The 22374-nt window shown below is 40.2% G+C and overlaps 1 protein-coding gene across 4 annotated transcripts in view; it reads left to right on the top strand.

Annotated features, from left to right (window-relative positions):
• Positions 1–18885, top strand: part of GRID1 (glutamate ionotropic receptor delta type subunit 1) — a 484592-nt gene extending 465707 nt beyond the window's left edge. For 3 of the 4 annotated variants that reach the window (XM_032445260.1, XM_032445261.1, XM_015865985.2), the window contains one exon: positions 13560–18879. In XM_032445260.1, coding sequence (XP_032301151.1) covers positions 13560–13988 — 429 coding nt within the window. In that variant the 3' untranslated portion in view covers positions 13989–18879. Of the gene's footprint in view, positions 1–13559 lie in introns of all 4 variants that reach the window. The other variant, XR_004307682.1, reaches the window with a different exon arrangement.
• Positions 18886–22374: the final 3489 nt, after the last annotated feature.

Genomic DNA, 22374 nt, shown 5'->3' with positions numbered 1-22374 from the left:
AAGAAAAAGAGAGCATTAAGGGACTGTCATGTTTTCTGTTTGGGTTTGGTGTGAAGTCTGAGGCCACAAGAACCTGAGCAACGCTCATTAGCATTGGAGAAATATTTTCAGCTGGTATTAAGGTGTCCTTGTATTTTCCTCTCCCCTTTGTATTCCTTTGGCTTTTGTAGAGGTCATTGGGAGCCAGTCCACTGAGGTATTCAAGGACTTGGAGCTCTGGGTGATATAAATCAGAACTCTTAATTAAAATCAGTGTAGAAAATGTGTTGTTAACTATGTAACGAGGGGAACTATTTTTTGACCCCTGACACGATAACTTGGATTTTACAAATGTAGATCATACTTGTGTCACAGGCCTTATAGGAAGTGCTGTGTCAATTAGACTGCTTCCTATTGGACATCCCTTGTTCCTTTTCTTTTTTTCCTTTTTTTTTTTCTCTTCTTTTTTATACTATAATAAGTAAATAAATAAATAAATCCATCTCCCAAAATTAAGTGAAATATATAATTTCTACCCATGAAGTCAATTCATTAGGATGAGCCTCCAGGAAAGAAGGACTTCTTTATTTTCCCAGAACAATCAGCTGCCTTTAGTTCCCAATTCTATTGTGCAAGAAGTAGTGACATTTCTTTCTTTAATAGTCGAGCAGAATCACAGAATTTTAGGGTTTAGAAGGAACCCCTGGAGATCATTAAGTCCAACTTCCCATACAGAGCAGGTTCCCTACAGCAGGTCACACAGGTTGGCTTCCAAATGGATCTTTAATGTCTCCAAAGATGCCACAAGCTGTCTGTGCAGCCCGGTTCATCCTCACTGTGAAGTACTTCTGCATATTTGTGTGGAACTTTCTATGTTCCAGTTTTTGGTCAGTTGCTCCTTGTCCTATTAGTACACAACACTTAAAAGAGTCTGGCTTTGTTCTATTGACTTCTGCACTTTAGGTATTTGCAAACATTGATCAGTTCCCCTCTGTCTTCTTTTTCCCAAGCTGAACAGACCAAGATCTCTCAGCCTTTCCTTGCATGGGAGGTGCTCAAGGCCCTTTACCATCTTTGTTTCCCATCTTTGGACTCTTTCTAGGAGATCCCTGTTTTGAACTGTTGAGCCCAGAACCAGACTCGGTGGTTTAAATGTGGCTTCACCAGGGAAGAGTAGAGGGGAAGGATTATCTCCCTTGACCTGCTGTCCGTGCTCTTCTTAATGCACCCCAGGAAACTGCTGGCCTTCTTGGCCACAAGGGCACACTGCTGGCTCATGGTCCATCACATCATCTCATTCTTCATTATATTCCATGAAAATATGACTTTTATAACTGAAAGTTCTCAAAGATTCGTTGTTGTTACAGTCTGGTACAGCTGCTTCCTGCAATAGACTCAGCAGCAGCCTTTGTGCTCCTTTGTGCTTTGTCAGCTGTGTCTCATTGGAATCTACTCTCCCCCTTCAGAGATCTCTTCAGAGCTATCAAGATATCACTCCTTATTCATCCATGCAGCATACTCCAAATCAATGAAAATATAAAAGCAAAAGTTATGTATCGTACTATTCATGTGAAGACTTTTTCACTTTTCACAAGGTGTATTCACCAAAAAAGCAAATTAATAGATCACCTTTTGTCAAAGAAAATCACTTAGAGATGTTAGGTGAGATAATTACTGGGAATTGATACTTGTTGCATCTTCTATGAAGGATGAGCTTGATTCACTTACCGTTATTACAGGTTTTGACACATGATGTTAGAATCATCTCTAGAAATTCTTGCTTTGATTCTCTCTTATTTTTGATTAGCATATATTACAAATCAGAAGTGTATTTTCTCCAGACTGTGCTGTTCCTAGCAGTGTGCTTCAGCAACGGTACCCAATATGTTCAATGATTTTATAGTGCATTTAGACTGTTTTTTAACTGCATAAGAGGACTTAGAATTGTTTTCCACATGCTGAGCTGTTACTAGCCATTTTCCCATAACCTGTGTCTAGTTTATAATTCATTAACATTCACAGTCTTTGCAGCTTAGTTTGTGATTTCTTAACTTCCTGTTGCTTCTGTTACTTCTGTCTATGTTCTGCAATACTTCCTAGCACTGTGTTATAGCAAGAGGTAGCAAAAATGACCCTGAAAATTACAACAAATACCAGCATTCGGGATGAATGAAAGCAAGCCTGTATCTTTTGCCAAGGATGCCTTACATGATCTGCCTTAAGTTCCCCTGTTCCCATGTTTGATGATACACAAATTCCAGCCTACCTCAAAAATCCCTACTAGCAGCTTTAGCGCTCAGTTACCCAGTAGGACTCTTCTCTGGCATTAGAAGAGTATGAAACCCAGAGTACCTCAGAAGTGGAAATAAGAGCAAACAGATATGAGTCCAATGGATCAAAATTGGTCACTGCTAAGAACTGAGATCTGCACCACATCCACTTACAGTTCTTCCACAGCAATTAGGGCTTCTGTACCTTCAGCATGGTGCCACCAATGTTGGTTTGGATTATTAAAGTCTTACGCTTTCACCATTATTTTCACTATCCTTGTCTTCTCTGTCACTTCATTTACATTGTCTCTTTTGTGTTGTTATCTTTTTACTTGACAATTTGCTTTCCACTGGGATGGTTCCTTTTTGAGAGAGAAAGGCAACAATGTGGCCATCAAACTGGTATTTTATTTTCTTCACTGCATGTCCTCTAAATTTTATTTCTTCTTTAAATTATTATTTTTTTCCTGTATTTTTATGGCTTATCTGAAACCTTTGTACATTTTTTGCTCAACTGCATATAAATGATCATTTGTTTGTACCACTGTATTGTATTCTACTTTTCTAAGAATAAATAAAGATTTTGGGGGAAAATAAAGAATGCAAACACTGGCAAAATACTGCATTTTAATGCCATCTAGAAGTTCATGCCATCTAACTTCAATTATAAAAGGTTGAACATTTTCATTTAACTGGCATTTTTAATTCAGGAAAGTAGTGTTAGGAATCAGTCATTACAGAATGCAGAAGTTTAATGTGGTTTTATGACAAAGTACAAGCTAGAAGTATCAGAGAACAAGAAGTAAAATAAGAGGAGGAAACAGAAATTGGTAATAGTTGAAAGAGCTTTTTTAACTAACTCAGTGTCATCTTTTTATATGAGTGAAGAAACAGGATTTTCTCCTTAGAGGCCCCTAATGGTGAAGTAGATATTCTGTAATATCTGGTTGCAGGCAGTGTGCTCGTCTGGAATCCAGTGCAATCAATAATGTCTTGCTATTGATTACCATAGATCTAGGTCAAGGCTGCAGGGGATTAGAGTTGACATGTCACCCCCATGATTAAGGACATCGGATCCAGGCTCCTGATACTTAAAGTGGTATTCATGCATTCATTTGGTTCTAGCTTATTTCCATATTTCCATAGGTGCAAGAAAGGGATTTTTGTGTTTGCTTTATTTTTTCTTTCAGTCACATTAGAAAGCCCTGCCATACAGATTGTTAGTGATATGATCTGGATTTTCTCAGCATAAACCTCGGAGGGGGGGGGGGAGGAAGGAAATACTGAAGAGAAATAGTTAAAAAAATGAATGTTGCCATGCAGAAAACTCAGAAAGAAACAACCCATTTAAAGTTCCAGTTTGGTAATGAACTTAGGTGTTTGCTTATGTTGCATTACATGACCTGTCCTAGAGAATTTCAGGGGTTACTCATGTGCTTGGCATGAGCTTATGTATCTTACTGAATTGGAACCTTAATGCATCAGATTCTTTCTAGATTCTTCACACGATGTTTACTGAGCTAATGTTTGTATATTTTATCTCAGCCTATGGTGGTGTTTGAAAGTTGGCTTCTTGAGGGGATGTCGAATGTTCAGTAATAACGAAGTTAGTAAAAGTTTAAAATAAAAAAAACCAAAAAACTACCACATAAAACGTGATTATTTTTTAATTATTTTTAACTTATGAGTTTGTTCTGTTATTGCTTTCTCTTAAGTGGTTTTCAAAGGGATCTGGGCCTTGATTCAGCTAGGGATTTTAAGTATATACATAAAATTAAGTGAGAGTTTGATCCTGATCACACTGAGCACACACTTCCATTCACTTCTGATGTAGGATTAAAGTCAGTTGCTTTGAAACCTCGGTGCATCTAAAGCTGGACATTATGTGCGCACTGAAATGACTTGCCGAAGAAGTCTTTATTTTTAGTGTCACAAAAGTTGCTGAGAACAGTTAGGTAGTTTATTATAAGACTCAGCAGCCTCTTCTAAAGGGTGTCAGCTTCTTGCTGAAGAAGAAAAATGTTTGTGCTATTAACTTACCATGCCAAAATAACAGGCAACTTATAAATATATTTATCTATTGAAATTGAATTTCAGTTTCCTAAGCTATCTAATGATTTGTTCCTTTCTTTTCTCACGATGAAATAGGATCTTGTGCAGTTTCCAAAATATTGCCCTGAATGTGGATGCAAAAATCTCTAAGCAGTTAAATTCTAAAAAGATAATTGTGGGTAGATATAAGGATAAATGGTTTTCTGAGGCTTTCTCAAAGCTGAAGTGGAGAGTCTTTGCAAGGCAGCTTATTGCTGGGAATCAAATGGGTTGTATGAGCAACTCCTTGTGTCTCCTCTGCCAGCTCTCTTGTGTACTTTTGACATGAAAAGTGGAAATTTCTGAGTTTAGGCTGTAAGGTGAAGAAGGGTGGTGATAGAGCAGTCTGTTATGCTAATGGTCCAGTAGAGTAAATCACTCTGCTAAAGGGTAGTAGTGGGGTGAAAAATTACTTTGTTTATGCACTCTATAGTAATTCAAGATTTAAAGGCTGTGTGCAATAACGCAAAGGATGTCATCAATTTTGAGTGATTTTTGGGACTAAACTTTGGTGAATTTAATCTTCAGCTTGTAAAAGAATAATCTGTCACCTCAGAGGGTATCTTAGATGTCATAGTTTAATTCTGAAACCACCACCATCTTCAAGGATCATCCTATTCCTAGAACTGGCTATTTCAAACCAGAAGTGTAATTAGTATATGTTTGCTAAAAAGATTGAAATACTAAATATACTGTTAGCCTCACTGTTTTGATCCTTTTTTTGTCTCCCCACATCTTCTTTTCCCTTTCTGTCTGGAGATGGCCAATGATGTGAGGCTGGGCCTCAGAAGCATGGTGAGAATCTATAATATACGGATAATTGGTTTGTTGTTGAAAATGCCTGCACAGATGAATCCTTGCTAGTTTTCTCCCCACCTCAACCTCTCCCTGAAAAGTCCCTTTTGACCTATTCTTTGTGTTGCTGTAAATGCCTGTAACTATAGTATAGGCAGTGTGTACACAGTAAAGGTTTCCCTTTGTGCAAGTTCTCCTTTCTCCTAAAAATATTCCTTTTGAGAGACACTGGCATGCTTGTCCATCAGCATTCATTCAGTACTGCATTTTGCTGCTTGTTTTGAAAAATGTTTCTATGCATTCTTCCTATCCATGTATTTTTAACTTCATGAAAACCGTGGAAACATCTGTTTAATGTGAACCAGTCATTCACTTTCTTTGTAGTTAAATCTACTGCTTGTGAACTGAGGTTGGTAAGGATTTTAAAGCTTGAATACTTCAGCATGATGTTGAATGTCTCCTTCTGTACCAAGAAATGAGGATGCTACCATAGCCTCTTACCTTCTAGGTTTGAGGATGCTGTTGGTTGTGAGGACTACCCAGTATTTCTTTGTGATTGCACTTAGTTCATGGGTTACAGTGAATGCGGGAGTAGGTCACTGCAAGAGACTGTGGGTCTGCCTGTCATCACCTGCTTTGCAATAGATGTTCCATCAGTACTGTTGCCTGCATATTTGTTCACAGTGATGTATCATGAAGTTGCAGTTGAAGGAAAAAAAGAAAGAAAAAAGACAGATATTTAGCTAATTTAAGTTGGTGTGCGTCATCTGTTTCAATGGCCCGGTGGGGAACTAACTCTCCTCCTGGCACAGACTATGGGACAGTCATGGCCATCTTCAGAATTAGAACCCTGGCTAGACGTGACTTCAGGTTAAATAAAGCCACCCTAATCAAGGGGAAAAAGGTGAGTGTGAGAAGATGTGGACTACTTGTTGAAATGCCTTGATGCTGCAACAGTTGTGTAGCAAGTCACTGCCACTTCAGTGGTCTTTCAGGTTTTGGTAATAGTTTCTGTTACCAGTTACATTTTCTGAATGTGGGAAGGCAAGAACAGAGTTTGGCAGTGTATCTAAAATACATTACTATCACATTGATATAAAAAATTCAGCATTCCTTTATTTTTACTTATTTTCAGATGTACTTTCCCTTAGAAAGGGAAAAAATATTACTTTGTCTTCAAAACAAAATCTCTGCTCTCTGGTGAAAAAGGGCACCTCCTAGTGAATAAGGCGGCTTCTTCTCTATAGATTTTAATGATGTTTTATTTCTTTAAAAGGTGATTACACATCAATTTAAATTAATATATTGACTCTCATTTCTTTGATCCTTTCAGTTGGATAATGGTCTGCTGGACCTCAACCAATGGCAGTCTCGATGCATTCTTCCAACAGCTGTTTTATGGATAACAGCTTATTTAATTGCTAATTTAAAATACATGGTATTGTTTTTACTTATAAGAGCAGAAGTTTGATTGTAGAATTGGGCCTGTTTATAAAATTAGATCTTCAAGTAGACTCCATAGATGCATCTGTATTTATTTCTAGAAAGATACCATTATGATCAAACCAGTAAATAGTAGAGTACATTCAGAAACAACTCAGCAAATTTTATGTAACATTAAGTGCTGTTTGACTCGGTCAGTTGCCTGTTAATGACAGCAAACATACATCATCGCTACATCTGTTTACACATCTGTCTGTATTTCACTGTGTTGTCGACCATGGAATCTCTAAAAATAATGAGTGTGGCGAACAGATTTGTATCTAAAATGGACTATTTGTATTAGTATAATACCATACTGTGTTGTCATTGTTTTGCAGCACATCTATTACTTATATCTTCTCTGCTTTTTCTTCTTGAACAAGCCAATTTTGTCTGGTTTTGCCACTCTGCCAGAGCCTTCTGGAATAAATTAAAACTATATTTCTACATATGCAGCAGTTGCAGCTGAAAGCGATGATAATGACCCAGTGTGAATACAACATTTCAAAAGGAGTATTTTCTTAAATGCAGAGCTGCTGTTTCTTCATTTCTCCCTAACAGGCTAAATGTGTGAATGAGTGATGTCTGAACCTCCCCAGGCAGAAGCTGGGAGCTGGGCAGAGCTGTTGGTTCTGCTGCTGTGCTATGAAGCTTGTGGGTGCCTGAGTGGGGAAACCTGCCTGCTTTGTTTTTCAGTTGTGCAGTTTGCCTGTTTGTTCATGGAAGTGTCCAAAAGACTTCCTTCCTGAGTTGCTTGGTACATGTGTACCTTCTGTCTCTCTTGACCCCACATGCGTCTCCAACGCATACATAAGTTTTGAGAGAGATGTTTGCCCAGAGAGACTGTGGGTGTCCCATCCCTGGAGCTGTTCAAGGCCAGGTTGGATGGGGCCCTGGGCTGCCTGGTCTAGTATTAGATATGGTGGTTGGTGGCCTTGCCTGTGGTGGGGGCCGTTGGAGATTCATGATCCTTGAGGTCCCTTCCAACCTGAGCCAGTCTGTGGTTGTGTGATACGGATGGGAGAGGGACTGGCCTGTGACCTCGCCAAGATCAAGAGGGAATGTGTGTTGGAGGCTGGGGCTTGACTCAACTCTTGAACCCCAGTCCTACTCACAAATTACCTTACTTTCTTAAATAGTTGTTCTGCAGAATGAAAGTGCAGTATTAACATTTATCTCTTGTTTTGCTTTCGTTCTCTCTCTGAAAAATTATCCTTCATATTTTCACTCAAGACAGAAACAAACAGAACAGAAATGAATCATGATTGATGGTTAAGACTGTGTTACTCTGAAAGACCTGAAGCATTATTTTCTGCCTGTCTCCTAAGAATGTACTAAGAATGGCATTAACAGGGTTTTAACACTTGGTACAGTTATCTGCATCTGATCCAGATGCAGCAGCACATTCATCATAGCCCCTTGTTGCATGTGCCTATGTGGCCATACTGGCTGCTTTTGTGTTTGATATTTAGGATCAGAACTATCAGTCTTTTTTTCCTGCTGTAGTCTAGTGTAGTTTTGTTTGCAGGTTTGAGTGCAGATGCTGTTTTATCATAGTTTTATCATAGTTCTAGCATCAAGTTTCTCCAGGTAACCATCCTTCCTTTCTGGGCATTTGACTTTACTGGAGCTGCTTCATCACCTTCTAACTTTTATCTGTTCAAGTGGCTTCTCTTGGACTTTGTGATAGTATGGTAGAAATCACAAGTAAGAACAACTCTTTCCTTTAGTAAATCCCAGCCATTGCGAGCCAGGCAGCTGAACAGAACACCTTTGAATTAATAGTGTTGGAAGTGACATAGGCAGTGTCTTGAAAACAGAGTCCAGTGGTTCTTCTCCAACACTGAAACATCTCTTAGGCTTGACAATATTAACTGACGCCAGACTTCCCAAGCAGTTTCGTGTTCTTTCATTTTGACTGCCCACACACTTTCCTTAGAGCCCACTGTAAAAAGTGGCAGAAAATAAGCTAGAAAAAATATTATGTTTAGAGTTGTTCTATCATCATTTATATATTGCTGTAATTTCTCTCTGTATGATCAAGCCAAACTTAGTTCTGCCAGGGAGCCATAGTTTCTTGCAGTCACAGCTGTTCAGAGCTAGTTGTTTTTAGGTAATTCAGGTAAGCGTCCTTCAAATCCATGCAGATGCTTGCCATGGTGTGCTTTTGCTGTCAGTCATAGACCATTGAGCCTGTCACTCAGGATCAATCTTTAGGATGTATCAGAAACATGCCCTTCATTTTGCCCTTATAAAACTCAAACTTACTGAGAAAGAATGACATTTCAATTGGTATTTATGAATGAGATAATTTCCTGACTAGAAGCATTGTTTGGTTAGCTGTTTTCCTTAATGTGGAGAAGGATAAGCGTGTGTTTGTAATTCATTTACATTACACAAGAAGTATTTTTTTCCCCTTCACTGATTAACTTCTTTAACTTATCTACTTGGAGCATAATATTAATACTGCAAATAGAATTATGAAGACAGCAGAGGAAAAATATTTGATCTCCTTTTGGCAGCAGAACCATAAGCATTTATCCAGTATAGCTATATGTGAAAAATGAAGTTGAATTGGCATGAAACATCATTGAGGTTACATTTATAATATTAACTAAGTTTTGCATATTAAATACAAGAAAAGAAGGAGAAGGAGCCTTCAGCAATGCGTCTGCCATAGACACTGATGTATTAAGTTTGGAGCTCATTCATTGATCTCTGAAGGAGAACAAGCTGAAGCCAGAAACACTTGTGATGAGAAGCAGCAAGGGGCTGCCCTTGGGCCACAGAAGGCTCTGTGCTGCAAAATGGACACACACACCCCCCTGTGGCTCCAGTTCTTCCCATCCAGCTGCCAGTGCCAGCTCTTCTGCTGTTCCCCAGCTCCAAGCCTCAATTTGCTAATTTATATTAATTTAGCAGTTTTAATTCCTTAATTTTGCCAAGGAGAAATATAAAATTAGAAAACAGAGCATCGAAAAGCTTGGGAGTCTTTTTGAAGTGCTACGTTACCATTTCAGAATTAAGATCACAAAGTTGCAGGAAATGAGGGGGAAAAAATAATGCCAGCAAAGGGCTTAAAATGATAGCAAATGTCTCCTACTTAATGAGAATTACAGAGCTGAAAATAGAGTGGGACACTGAGCTGACGAGGGAGGAGAATGTCCTAACTTTTAACATTTGTTTGTGTGGCTTTATTACCTCTTCACTCTTTCCATATATCTTGTTACGTTTCCGTAGCATATGTTTTGTTATTGAATTTTCTAGGAGGTCAATAAAGGAAAAAGAAAGATGAGTTTTACAGAATTTACAAATTCAGCGAGCTACACTTGTCAAATAAAACACAACATTTCTGTGCTGGAAACCCCTGGATTCAAAGCACATCAGACTCATCTTTTCATGTGCTTCTAATCTTTATCTTGGATAGTTGTTGTTTCTTAAAGCATTTGAGAAATCATTCATTCAACATCATGATACTTTCATACAAAGCTTGACATTTGGTTATTTAGCTGCTCTTCATCTGATAAGGCAAAGAAAAGCGAAGAACCTTTACAGTGTGTTTTATTAATCCGAAGAGAGAGAGTCGTTTTCCTTAACATTTACAAACGACATATTTTAGCAACAGAAAGAAGGAAGAATGTGAACTTCTGGGCTCTTTGAAGCTTTTATTTATTTATTCTCTTATCTTAATAAGGCCAGAGAGTTGTCCTTGCTGAATATAGAGTTAGAAACAGGCAAATTAAATCCACCCCCCCACGTCCACCCCCACCACCTTACCAATCCCCTGTTAAAATCCCAAGCATTTACCTCTCTACCTAATTGTGAAGTGTTTTGTAGGAGATCAAAAGTTATGTTGGTGTGCAGGAATTACAGTTTTCCTTTTCTTGATAGCATAATGTTATCATGGTTAAACATGTGTTTATACTGCGGAACATAAGCAGCTGCAGTTGCACCGATGACCAACAGGGCTTCACTGCACATAGGGAGGAAGGGACAGCGATCCTCTTAGACTAGTGGAGGGGCACCTCCCCAACAGTGTGGTCATTAATATCCTCTCTCATCTGAACTAGGAGATGTCTAGTAGGATCGTCCCATCGGTGGCTCTTTATGTTTACACCTTCAGAGCTGAATGTTATAACAAGGATGAATTCTTTGAATTTTATGATCTGTTGTGCACAGATGCTCCAAATTAGAAGTATGCTTCCATCACCAATGTGTTTTTCCTCAGCAAACAGTTAATAGCTTTGTGTTGCAAATATTGGTACTGTACTGTTCTCTCTGGCTTGGCTAGTTATCCCTGTTGCATTATTTTTGTTCCCATAGCAAAACAGGATGGAATGCACTGGGGATTGTGCTTGCAATCAAAAAATACAAATATAAGTTGTTGATGTATATTTTCACTTGAAATGATCTGAAGAAAGCATTAGATAAAAGCTCATAAAAATGCAAATGAGTCACAAACATTTCTCCAAAGCTTTTATTTAGGAAATATTTTTCCTCTTGTATTTGCTCAGCTTGAATCTGAGTGCTCTACATTTGCTTTTCTCATAGTAGAGTATTGGCAAGAGTGTGGGTCCCAGATAACTAAAGCGCTAACCAAAGAGTCTGAACACAAGCAAGCAGGGCTTTAGGGAAAAGGACATGTAGTGCAGGGTACCTAAAGAAACATCACTTACTGGGATCTGGGGAGTTAGCTTCCTTAGACACAGATGCCATCAGACACCACAGAAGCTAAACTTTGCAGATAAGCAGAACTTCACTGCAGTCTTTCATAGGCAGACAGATGAGGAAGATACAGAAGTGCATGGCCAGACACCATACAAAACAAAGCTGCTCAGAGAGGTTGAGCCCTTACTCCCAGCTGAGGATAGCACCTCCTACACTTGCCCCCAGTGCACAGTTTTATTTCAAGAAACAGAGCTACATAAATTCTAATATTAAATCCATGTACTCTGGCCATTATATCACAAATGCTTAATTTACAGTCAGCTTAGAGTGCTGTCAGAGAATAAGAAGCCTGATGTGTCAGGTTGGTGAAGATGCAGCTGCAGCAGCTAGCTGATCAAGTATTGTCCGGTCCCTTTCTGCTATAAACGTTTATTATTTTATTTATTTTCCACTGATTTTCTCTAACTCAAAAGTTATTTCATTAGAGAGTCTGTCTGAATAAACAGTGTTATGGGAAAAAATAAAACAGTTTCTATCTATTTCTCTGGTGAGGAAGATAATATCCCCAGAGTCCCAGAGAGTAGCACTGGGGGTTTGGTTGGTAAATGAAATAGGGATCGTTTTTCCACTGATTAAGGAGGGAAGTGCAGACTGCTGCTCGGCTGTGTAATTGTCGAACAATTGTACTCCAGCTGAACTCACTGGAGACTTAGCGTAAGCTCGGAGGTTTGGGTTCATGTTACTCTAATTCATTTCCAAATCCATACAGAGATCAGCAAATCCAATGGTTCTTGAAAAACAGAAGTGGTTTTAAATCATAAGGCTACAATCAAATCTGTATTTGACATTGGCTGGAATCAAGGGCTTTGGAGTTGACTTGATTGTCAGTTGAAGGGTGAAGGTAAAGTTGCATAGCAGTGGATGACATAGGAATAATACTGTAATTCACTGTGTCCCACCTGAAACATAATGGTAAAAGGTCACGTGGGGCAGCTGGCACTGGCAGTGACTTTTCATACTTCTCTATTCCCAGAGCCTAGCTTTTGGCATGAACAAGAGCTTCTTTAAAGCTACTAGTGTTGTGTTTAACCAGCTAGGAACATATTGAGCTATGGGCAGTCAGGGATTACTGGAACCCATCTGGTAGTCCCATTTCCTAGCCTGGGCTTTCTCGGGAGCCCCATGTAGTTTGTCAGACCAGAGGATGCCTTTTGCCTTTAGTTCCAGGACTGTTGGGCTTTATAGATGCTTTGCTGCTGGGGTGCGGTATGCTACACTTGCATCAAAGAGCTGTAACTGCACAGCTGTGCTTTGTGAAATATAGAGAAATGATATAATGCCTTTCTATTTTATAGATTGCTAGCTGTTAAAATTCAGTCATATAACATCCCAGGTGGTTGGCTTTACTCTGCCAGTTTGGTTGTTTTCTTTTTGGGACATCCTGCATGCCGCACTGAGGTGATAAAAGCCCATTGCAGGCCTTTGCTACTTCAAGTTTTAAAGACAACATTTTTGGCCTTGTTGGGAAGCTAAAATGCTGGTAGTGGGTGCCAAAAGTCCCTTGACAAGACCACTCTGGGTGCCATAGGTGACTCATTATCAAGGACAGTGATGCATTTTGTAAAGACCGAGGCTGCATTCCCAAGCACTGAAAGCAGATGTAAACTTCTACCAGATGAGATGCTAAAGTGGCAGACAGATTATAGTTGACCCCGTGACTGTTCAGTTCACAAATGAGTGCTCCCCTGCCAGGGCTTGAGCAGGTCTCTGTCTTAGAGCCATTCTGGGAGGTCCATGGATCTCACCAGGTAGGTGACACGGTGTTCCCTGCTGATTAGGGAAAGTGTCTTCACCACCATAACTCCTGGCCAGTAGATGTTGGCACATGAAGCACATATCCTGGAGCTAGCTAGGCTGTGCACAGTATTACACTGCCGTCATCATCAGAAAGTGTGTGCTTCAGCTATGTGAGAGTGCTGAGCTGTCCTGGGTCTACAAGATGTGTTGGCTCAACCGAAGACTTCACTTTACCTCCAGGGAGTTTCATATTGAGGGCATCGGTGGGTTTTGCAGATCAAAACTGAGCTGGCGTTTTTTTCAGCATGTGTTCTCAGTTGGAGACGTCGGACAGAACCCGAGGTTTTGCATAGGCACAGATGACATCAAAGCAATCTAATGAGCAAACACTAATTCCTATCACATAGAGGAAGGGTGGGAGTGGGACAGAAGAAGTGGTCGCGTTTGGAGTGATTGTTCTGTTCTCTTCCTCACTAGGATAAAGAAGTGAACCTGGAGCAGGTCCATAGACGCATGAACAGTTTAATCGACGAAGACATAGCCCACAAGCAGATCTCTCCAGCGTCCATCGAGATCTCAGCCTTGGAGATCGGAGGCATGCAGCCAGCTCAGACCCTGGAGCCGGTACGCGAATACCAGAACACGCAACTTTCTGTCACCACCTTTTTACCTGAACAGACAACTCATGGTGCCAGCAGGACACTCACAGCTGCCTCTGGCAGCAACCTGCCGCTGCCCCTGAGCAGCTCAGCCACCATGCCCTCCATACAGTGTAAACACAGGTCGCCAAATGGAGGACTATTTCGTCAGAGCCCCGTGAAAACCCCAATCCCTATGTCATTTCAGTCTGTGCCGGGGGGAGTCATTCCAGAAGCAATGGAGCCCTCTCATGGAACATCCATTTGATGAGAACAAACAGTAACACAACCAGCAGAGCTTTTTAATACAAAATTAAAAACAAAACAGAAAAAAAAAAAAACAAAAAAATATAAACAGCAAAGAAACTCTTACATTTTTCATGTATATAAGTGTAAATAATGAAAGAATGAAGTGGGGTAAAAGTGTATTTTGAATATTCCCAATTTTCGAAGTCAGTAAAAAAACAAAAGACAAAAAAAAAAAATGTATGAATGACTTTGTAAATTTTGTTCTATATGAATAAAAAGGCAAACTACTTGTGATCGTTCTCAAGTGCCAAAGAAGACCAGTTACTGGGACTGAGGGACGTACATTATGATTTTTCCTGTGGATCTCAACTTGTATTCCCTTCCTGTTCTTTTTGTTTTCAGAGCGAATTTTCTCCATTTCTTGCCAGGAAAGTTCACTGTGCTCAGCCCTCTCCTTTCCCTAGAATCCTGTTGCTGGCAGTTCATTCAGAGAGTTTAGCACCTGGTATTAGAATAGCGGTAGCAAATGTCTTAAACCTGAATTACGGCTAAAACCCAACAAGTGATGAAAGTGAACTTTTGCTTTCTAACAAGGATTCGGACATCCACGCAGCTCTTAAGTTTAAGCACGGGATTATGGAATTATGTTATTACATGTGTACTGTGCTGTGTGGCTCTTCTTATTTAATCTATGTTTTTGCTGTATGTGTATATAAAATATATATGCTGTCTAGCGTATATATTTCATATATATAAATGCTTTGATAAGAAACAAGTTTCTGGTTATGGGTAAAGCTGCTAAGAAAAAAACTGATCAGCTCTTTTTTTTTTGTCTTATGTAGACGAATACAAAAGGAGAGTAACCGGTGGCTGAAAGGACAGAGAGAAGGGAGAGCTTGAGCAGGCAGGAGGTAATGGCACTGCAGTGACTGTGCCCTCTGGTGCCGTTCCTTTCTTTTAAGATTTCAAGGAATTTGCTGCATAATGGATGTAATGCTTGCAGCTGAAGTTATATCCCTGAATGACAAGGCTAAGCTCGTGAGCACAACTCTGCTTTTTCTTCTCACTGATAGTACCACTAGAAAAATGTCAATAGCCATGCCTATAATACTAATAGAAGTGGCCATTAAAAGGTTTTGGGTTGTATTTTTTTTTTTTTTGTCTGTGAAACAAAATCAAAGAACAAAGATAAAGCAACATGTATAGCTAATTTAAGGTCTTGTCCTGCAAATGTTACCGGTGTCGTTTCATATGACAAAAAAAAAAAGGCAAAACCAAAACACATTGTTTCTTTCCCAAACAGTAGTTCTAATGCTCCAAATAACTGATTCCTCCTTTGCCCACTCTTGCTAATGGACAATCAGTAGATTCCAGAATTGGGATAATTCAATATCTTCTCATACTCCTATAGCTAGGTTGCAAGTTCCCTCTGTAGCTGGATTTCTCCACTTAATTAGAACGCTGCTATTTGGAAAAAGGCTGTAGGTCTCGGTGCAGCAAAATCACAGCCTACATTAAGGTGAAAGACTGTGTTTGAACAGAGGGTAAGGTGCAGTCCCATCCTCAGAAAATCAGCAGGCAATCTAGGTCAGGCTTTTGGATAAGTAAATATTTCATTGATCTCTCCCAATTTGATTTGTATTATTAACCAACAGGTCGATTTATAAGATGAAAGTCCCCAGTTTTTTACATTTATATTTCATGCAGTAGGAAAACAAAACTCAAGCTAGGATAGAAAAGCAGTCTCACAGAAGAAGATCCCCAGCACACTGTTTAAATGAGGGGTATCGATGGTGAGCCTCCAGAAGGAGGACTCTTGCAGGGATTCATTTGTTTCTGCTGTCAGTGTGGTTCCTCAGGAACACGGCACAGTTTTGCAGCCTGGCACAAATTGCACTGTTTGCCACAAACTAATTAAAAATGAGTTATGCTGTATTCAGCTGACAGGATTTATCCCGTTTAGACAGCTGGCCCACACAAGCCTGGTTTTTTTTTTTCCTCCCTCTTTGGTTGTATTTTTTCCTCCTATTCTCCTAACAACCCTCTGACCACAGGAAAAGATAGACATTTCTCCTCTGGACTTTTCTGCCTTCCATTCACAAGCACCAGTTAGTTATAGCAGAACGAGCTGAACAAGAAGGCTGTGCACTCCTAGCTATCTGCAAAGATGCAAAGAGGAGAGCACGCAAATGTTTGTATTGGAAAAAATATATATTTATATTTTTATTATTATTATTCCCAATTTAAGCTTTCTGAAGAGGTGCAAGGAGATGCTAGGGCTTGTTTGGAGCAGGTGCTTGGTGATCACCTTCATTCCTAGCATCCCCTGAGCTGCTTGGCCACAGCCTCCCCTCTGGACGACAAAGAGCCACGGTGAGCCCCCAGTGCACAGCAGCACAGCTGCTGCTGCCCACGATGTAGCAAATAAGTTCATTAGGGGCTGCCTGAGCACGCAAAGCTCAAAGCAGGGGGCTGGAATGCTGCTTTGGTTGAGGCATCACTGCATTCACAAAGCGTACCAAGTCTTTTTTCATGTTGTACTCTAAACCACAGTGCTGAATAATTCAAACTGAACTGCATTTGTGGAACAAATTGTGAACGTAGTATATAACATTCTCCATGTTCAACATTGTTCACCCAGCCGAGTCTTTATCACGTGCTATAGTGTTTGGAAGTGTGATTTAACTTGTAAATGATGCTGGATCTGATTGGTTTTTTATTCACAGAATAGGAAAGACTAGTTTAAAAGCTCTGCAGGATTACGTCTAAGACAGTCAGGATCTTGCAGCATCAAGCCATGCTGTCCTCACTCAGAGAAGTATTTAAGAATGTGCATAAACCCTATAGAAGCAGCTGCTTTATGCACAGGTCGAAGTGCCTTTCTGATTACTGATGGAGTTCAATGCAGGCACCAGACTAAATCTGTGGTTAATTTTAAGCAGGTGAGTGAGCTTGCCAAACTCCGGGAGACTATCCAGTTGCTTAAAGGTAGCCAATAAAAGTACTTTGCTGCACCAGGGTCTAGGCTGTTAAAGTGGCAATCCATGATGGCTATGGCACTGCCTAGTAATTATTCATATAAAAGTTAGCAAGTCATAGCATGGGCCTCTCAACCATGGCAGAGAGCTGTTAAATCTTTCATGTGGTGGTTTGGTTTTAGGTTATTACGAACAAATCACCAGGTGCTCCCCGAGCATAAACAATGTTTCTTTCCCTTAACTTTCTAAAAGTAAACGCAGAGTGTATAATTTCCACATTCAATCTCCTTTTTCAAATATATATCTTTATTTTGACAGATCAAAGCATACATTTTCTATATAGTATGTATCCACCACACACTAGCATATATATATGTGTATATATATATGTGTATGTATATATATATATATATATATATATATATATATATACACATGCACGGTTATTCACAGCCGAAGTGAGAAGAGTAATTTCCATGTGATGTAAACGGGTACAAGCTCAAAGCCCTCACAGAGCTATGCTTGTTCACACCACTTGCAGATCTGACCCTTCCCTTTTAGTAGCTGGCAAGTAGAAAAAGATGCAGAAATTCCTGAAAGCTTTGAAGACTGAGCTGCACCCTTGATTTTCAAACAGAACTTCCCTCTTAGTGTGCTTAAAAAGAAGAATAATGCCTGATCCCAAATATTCCAGATCCTCCGGGATGTTTACATTGCAAAGATGACTGTACAAGAAATGGAAATTGAGTGCCTATACCTTCCTTTTATCGCGCTCTTTTGCTGATGAACTTCTGCGAAAGCGACACCTGTGGCACAGCACTTGTAGTGCGTCTTGTTCTATTTATCCATTAGTTTAGAGATAACTATATTTTCATACAAAAAAGAAATGTGACTCCGTTTCTTCTATTTGCTTGCAATCCGCTTGCAATTTGAAGGATGCATTGCTATTATTTCTTAGTAGTATGTCATGTTTTTTCTATCGCAATGGAAAAAAAATATAGTAATTGTGCTTCTTAATTTCAGAGTTGAAGCTTGATAGAGTGTTTTAATGCTGAGTTACAGCTCCATGTGTGCGATACTTGGCTTGCAAAGTGAAACTCCCACCACCTGCCTTGCTTTGGTAACCTGCCACTGCTGCACTGTAGATGAAGGCTCAGCAAAACATCTCACTTTCTCTCAGCCTGCTGATAGAACACCTGGGTGTGGGTTCTCACCTGTGTAAGCCAGCAACCCTTCCAGTGAAAGGACCCGCCAGGCTTTGGCTCTTTGACAGTGGGACTGCCGGCACTACTTGCTATGAACATGTATTCAGTGCTAGCTCTGGAAAGGGAAATGTTTTGAGAGCCTCAGAAATGAAAATGTACCTGAAAGAGGAACTTGTATTAGTATGATTAATCTGAGCACTTAACAGAGATTTGAATTTGAACTATTAGCTAAAATAGCTTAGTAAACTTAGTAAACTATTTTAAAACCTGTTCATGTTTAGGCATATCTCTAAGAGAGGTTACTAGCTTTCCTTTCAAGGGAAACCAAGGTACACAGTGCTCAGACCCTTTGATTTGATTTTATTTTAGTTTGCTATGCTGAGTGGAACTTATGTTACGAGCAGCTAAATAGTGACAAAGAATTAAATGCGACAAACCTGGGGGACACTGTTGGAAACGTTCCTAAATAATCTACACCCTGTTGCAACCCTGGGAAATGCAAGGAGAAAGGTCGAAGAAAACAGTGAAGAGAAGCAAAGGACAAGGTAAAAATGGATGTGTGGTGAGGGGGGAGGGAGGAAAGGGTGGTTACAACTCATCTATCATAAGTGTCTAGCAAAGCTCTATTACTGTATCAGGAGCATAGATTTCATCATACAAGCAGTTGCCTCAGTTAATTATTATTTTCTTAACTTTTAGGAAACAAATAAAAACAGCTTTTGTTCTACCAGAAGCAGTTGTTATATTATTTAAGAGCTGGAATTATGTGACTGGCTGTGCCAGGTTTTTTGGCTCGACGTTCTCTCAGCTGGGGGAAATGAGCTCTGATGAGTGAGGTGTTCCTGAGCCAGCTGTGGGCTGTTTGCAGGATTGCACCATGCTGGTTGGCTCGCTCTCAGCTGGGAATAACGAGCTGTGCTGAGCTGCCCATAAGTCTCCAGCCCCAGGGAGTGCAGTTCAGTTGGAGTTGTGGTTTTGGGTGAAGCCTGCTTTCCTGTTGATCTTCATGTTGGAGCAAAAGCAGTGCAGAGATGTGACTCTCCACACTCATAAGGTACTTAACTGGAGTAAGAGATGCATAGGGCTTCAGTCTTTTTCTGATTTTTGTGCTTTTTTTGATGTTTAAAGTCAATGTTCTTAAGTGGGTCTTTAGCCTTTCTAACTGTAGAGTAATGAGGTATTATTCAAGTGGCTTTCCTCCCCTCCTTGTTTGAACTGCTCAGAGCTAACTTGTTGAGAGGTTGATTAATGCTGTTAATAACATCTGTTATGGTAAAGGGGTACAGCTATCATCAGTGAAGCATTTTGTGTTCCCCCTGTTCTCTTTTGTAGGTTTTAGTGGAAGACCTCTAGGATATTCTGTAGCTGTTCAGTTTCTTAAATGTAGTTACGAAGCTCTGTAGTTCTAAGGGTAGCAAAGTTTCTAATTGTTTTGATCCCTATTAGCAGAGTTGGGGGGGAATAAATCCTCACAATTGTAGATGAGGACATGGTGAGTAGCTGGGAGGGAAGAAAATCAAGCAAATATGGAGTGTGGTGTGGAGTGGGCCAGAATGCTTGTGTGTTTTGCTCATTGTTCAACTGCTGGGGTGCCTGGCTGGGACAGGAGGTGGTTTCTGAATAATAATATACATAAGTAATTGTGCTTGAGAAACCTGAATGGTTCCAGGTGGGAAGCTACAAAGCACAACACAACATGCTCCCAAATCATTTTCAAAATAAAGCAAGCTCCTTTAATTTTGGTTTATTTTAATGCTGTATGTGATGGGGTGTGGGACCTGAGGTTTTAGAGCAGTTTTAGCTGATTATCAGTCTGCTTTGGGGCTTCAAAATGCTTCTCACTCAGTAGAGAAAATAACTTAGAGTTGCTATAATTCAATTTTTCCCTTCTTAAAAAAGTAAATAGAAGTGTGTTATTTTCTGAGGGAAATATTTTCCAGGTGGTTAACTCCATCATGAAGGAGCCCAGGATTTCAGGTGAGGTTTGCAGCTAGAAGAGCAAACAGGCATAACAGTGAATCTGAGAGATTGATGTATGTTTTCTATAAAACAGTAGGAGAAAAACGTGAGTTCTGTTTAATGTGCTCTCTATGTGACTTATATTGGATTAAACCCATAAAAAATTAAGTACTTATCAGAAGTAAAATACTCTAGGCTGCTGAAATGCATGCTTGCAAATAAGTCCTCTGAAGGAAGCCCTCTGTAGAAAGGGGAGAGAGCCTGGAAATAAAGCAAGGAAGGGGCTCAAGTGAGACTTCAGTGGGGTATGCAGCAGGGTGGTGGGTCTCTGTAGGTAGTTGCATGCTCTCCTCATTTATGGAGAGGTTTCCTAACTTCCAGGTGGTGTTAGATTGGATGCCTGGCCATGGAACACAATACAGGCTGTTCTGTGAGTCTCTGATGGCCAAGGGCAGCACTGCTAGTCTCTTGCTGGTGGCACTCCTTGTCCTGGCTGTGATCAGCTGGTCAGTGTTTGTCTATTTCCTTCCATATGTAGGAATTCAGTTCCACCCCTTTGCTTCATACGCACTTCCATGTCAGACACCATTTTGTCAGAGTGCCCCTCTGTTGCCATCCATCACACAGCAACAAAATGGAGCCTGGTGTCTGCAGGTGGGTTCAACATCTACTAAAATGCCACCAATGTTCACCTCTGACATTGTGGGACAGCATCATAAAACAGGAGGCATTGCGTTTGGGAAGCCCTTGTAGAATATATGATATTGTTTATAGATAAGAAAAAGATAAAAGTATTTTAAAAAGAGGAACAAAAGCTGTGTTTTACCCTAATGTTAGTGACCTGTGTGGCGGCTGGTGATGGGCTGTTGCAGAGCTTTGGGCTGGTGCCCCGGGTTGCACAGGTGAGGAGGCGATGTTATAATAATAATGCTACAATAATATATTCTGCTCTGTGAGCTGTCCAACCTCGGGAGCTGTGAAAACGTCGTTCGTATGCGTAGCGTTAAATTGTTACAAACTGCGGTCTACAGGGCGGTAACATTGAGGATCCTTTTGTTGGGTAACAAAGGATTGCGGTTACGTAAGGGGTCAGCATCGCAAGGTCTGCGGGAGAGGAGGTGACCGCGCGGTGAGCTGCTAATTGCCCGCAATTACATTTACACCCAAACGGTAAAGTAACGCTTTGCTTTTGATTTGAAGTAGTTAGCAATGATTAGCATTACTAACCCGGCTTTAGTTGTTATTGAGAGTGAGTAGGTGATGGCTGTGGTTCTGTGTCGTTCCTATTGGCTTTTTCTCCAGCGGTGGAAAGAAATGGTTTAAGTATATTGACAGTCAGAGAGGTGGGAAGGGAAAAAAGTGCTTCTATGATTGAGTCCAAGGCATTTAAATTCTCCAGACTATTAAGCTGTAGTGGGACTTGGCAGCTTAACTGCACGGAATCCCTTTGATAGTCCCTGATCAAAGTAGACATGGGCTCACTGTTGAGTGTTGCTTCGTGTGCATGGGTTGAGATTTCAAAGCTGTTCCTGTAGTTTGGATGGTTAATTCAAGCCCATACCCAATGTTTTATGGACGGCTGTTTTTTCTTTGTTTTCTTATAAACTTTGATCAGTGCTGATGTCTTGGATTCCCACCTTTTCTCAGGCTGTCTCTGTTTTTATATGAAGAGTATGTGTGTTACTTATGAAGGCACATAAGGGGGAACGTTCATCCTGGAAGAAGACTTTGCATGTGTATTAAAGCTTCTAATGTGTGCTATCAAAATGTATTAGAACTGATGGTTGTTACAGCAACGCCATCTTATGCTCAGTATACCTGGTCAAGGTCTTGATGTAAGGAAGCTTAACTTGATGCCTTTCTCATATGGAAGTCTTCCAATGCTTGCTGATTACTTACACTTTCCATATGAGAAAGGCATAAACAACCTTACACTTTCTACTTTTCTTTACTTACTCCTTTCTTCCCATGTGCATAAGATGTTCTGGACCTGGAAGGCTCAGTTACTGCATTGGAATATGAGATTATTATTATTATTTTCCTCTTGTCCATCTCATGTTTAAGCAGTCCCCATTGAAGACAATTAAGTTTAATACTGCTTTCTAATTGCTCCTTGCTTCTCCTTGAGACTCGCATGTATGAAAGCTTTTTCTTTTCTGAAGGAGTGGGGCTTCTCTGTGTTTGTGGCTCACATCAAGTACTTCCTATGCTGGAGTCAGGGCTAACCAGGGCACTCTGCTTGCTGTCTGGTGTGTGCTCATGC

Source organism: Coturnix japonica, chromosome 6, assembly GCF_001577835.2.
Source record: "Coturnix japonica isolate 7356 chromosome 6, Coturnix japonica 2.1, whole genome shotgun sequence".
In the NCBI taxonomy this organism is placed as follows: domain Eukaryota; kingdom Metazoa; phylum Chordata; class Aves; order Galliformes; family Phasianidae; genus Coturnix; species Coturnix japonica.
The sequence above is the reverse complement of the archived record's forward strand: the minus strand, read 5'-3'. Positions and strand labels throughout refer to the sequence as shown.